The 1,900-nt window shown below is 47.4% G+C and overlaps 1 protein-coding gene across 1 annotated transcript in view; it reads right to left on the bottom strand.

Moving 5' to 3' along the window:
- ODAPH (odontogenesis associated phosphoprotein) overlaps positions 1–1,306 on the bottom strand; it is a 10,476-nt gene extending 9,170 nt beyond the window's left edge. The window contains exon 1 of the mRNA XM_045284356.1: positions 1,240–1,306. Within this exon, the coding sequence (XP_045140291.1) occupies positions 1,240–1,306 (67 nt within the window). The remainder of the gene's footprint in view (positions 1–1,239) is intronic.
- Between the last annotated feature and the right edge of the window lie 594 nt (positions 1,307–1,900).

Below are 1,900 nucleotides of genomic sequence, written 5' to 3' on the forward strand. Positions count from 1 at the left end.
GCTTCGCTTCTGCTGATGAATTCTGGCGTCTGGATCTCTGTATTCTGCTGTGAGCTTTCAGGGAACTTGCTTGGGACTGAATAGGGACTGGCTGCACCCCTGCAGAGCCCTCCTGGGGCGAGTGAAAGAAGGGAGAGCTCAGTTGAACTCCAGGGTGCTTGCTCCTTGAAGATTTGGAATGACTTTTGTGGAGGGGGGAAAGTGAGACCCAGGATCTCTTTTCTCATTTCCTGCCTTCTCTCCCCCCACTTCCCAGCCTCTCCTTTATCCCAGGGCTCACCAATGACTCCCACAGCTCAGGCTACCTGGAGGCTTTGAATGGGGAAAAGGAACGATAAATGGAACAATGGAGAAATAGGATTCCTGAGAGAATCCTCATCTAATCCTAAAGATAATTAATCAAATCAATTGCAATCCTAAAGAAAGAAACGGAAACCTATGCTCATAGCAGAGTTCGAATACCCAGCTGATCAAATGTATTTAATGAGTGTCATTAAGGAGCAGAGCTTAACTGCCTACCATGTGCATATTACTACACTGCTGGGGAGGTGGATATTGTTGTAATTCAATGTAGAAATTTCTCAGTGTGTAACAATTACATTTGTATAGTGTTTTAAATTTGAAGAGTGCTTTTTCTCACATATGATAGCTCCTTGGATCCTCATGGCCCCACCTTAGTGAATATTCTTTTTTTTTTTTAACCTTAGTGAATATTCTTAAGTGGCTGACTTTCATGTCAGTGTAAGACATGAAAAAATAATAACAATTTATAAATTATCAAGGATTCATGAGGGAGGGAGGTTGAGGGAGGTGGGGGAGGGAGGGGAAAAATAAGCTGATACCAAGGGGTCAAGTAGAAGGAAAATGTTTGAGAATGATGAGGACAATAAACATACAAATGTACCTGACACAATGCATGGATGGATGGATTGTGATAAGACCTGTATGAACCCCCAATAAAAAATAAAATTTAAAGTAAATAAATAAAGACAGGGGAAAAACTATTGCCACTAGCACAGATGTGGAGAGTGCCACTTCTAAAGTCGTGGGCTAGACCTGAGAGGACAACCCAGGTCCTCAGGGGATACAACCCAGCCTCTCTCTCTCTCTCCAGCAAGCTGCTGGCGGCTGATGTGAGTATTCCCAGTTTACGGGACCGCATCACCGTGAAGCCGCATTTTGTCATTGCCTCGACTTCTTCATTAGTGGACCCACAGAGAAGAAAAACAAAGCCCTTACCTTCTGCCACAGTGACCACCAGGCAGCAGACCAGGAACCAGGAGAAAAAGCAGAATCTTCCAGCCATGGCTTCTTCCCCAGCAGTCCATGAGCTGCACCCAAAGCCGCTTTTAAGGGGGCTGGTGAGTCACCACCGCCTGATTCAGGTAATTTGCATCTTCGGAGGGACCACAGCAATCAGGGCCTGTGGAGTGAGGGTAAAGAAAGCAGTTGGGAAATACCAGACAGTACTTATCCCCCAGGTGCTTCCTGTGAGGGCAGCCAACCAGCATTCATCTCTCCTTGGAGTCAGATTTCTGATAAGTACGCCCTGGCAATCCTTTTAATCCCTCACATTGTGCCCCCTGCTAAGGCCTTCTCTTGTGTGCGGGAGGCTCACTGTGCTAAGGAAAGAAGCATGGGTGGGCTGTCATCACTAAGTGCTATCGACTTGTCCTGACTCATAGCGACCCCACAGACAGCAGAATGAAGCCCAGACTGGTCCTGCGCCACCCTCACCCTTGTTCTTATGTTTGAGCCCATCGTTGCAGCCACGTGTCCGTCCAGCTTCTCAGTGGGCTTCTTCCCCTCTGCCCTTCTCCTTTCCCACGCATGATGCCCTTCTCCAGGGACTGGTCTCACCGGGTAACACGCGCAAAGTATGTGAGACAAAGTCTCCCCA

Source organism: Echinops telfairi, unplaced genomic scaffold (genome assembly GCF_000313985.2).
Source record: "Echinops telfairi isolate 266 unplaced genomic scaffold, ASM31398v2 ScPeMD7_7468;HRSCAF=8506_0, whole genome shotgun sequence".
Classification (NCBI taxonomy): Eukaryota; Metazoa; Chordata; class Mammalia; order Afrosoricida; family Tenrecidae; genus Echinops; species Echinops telfairi.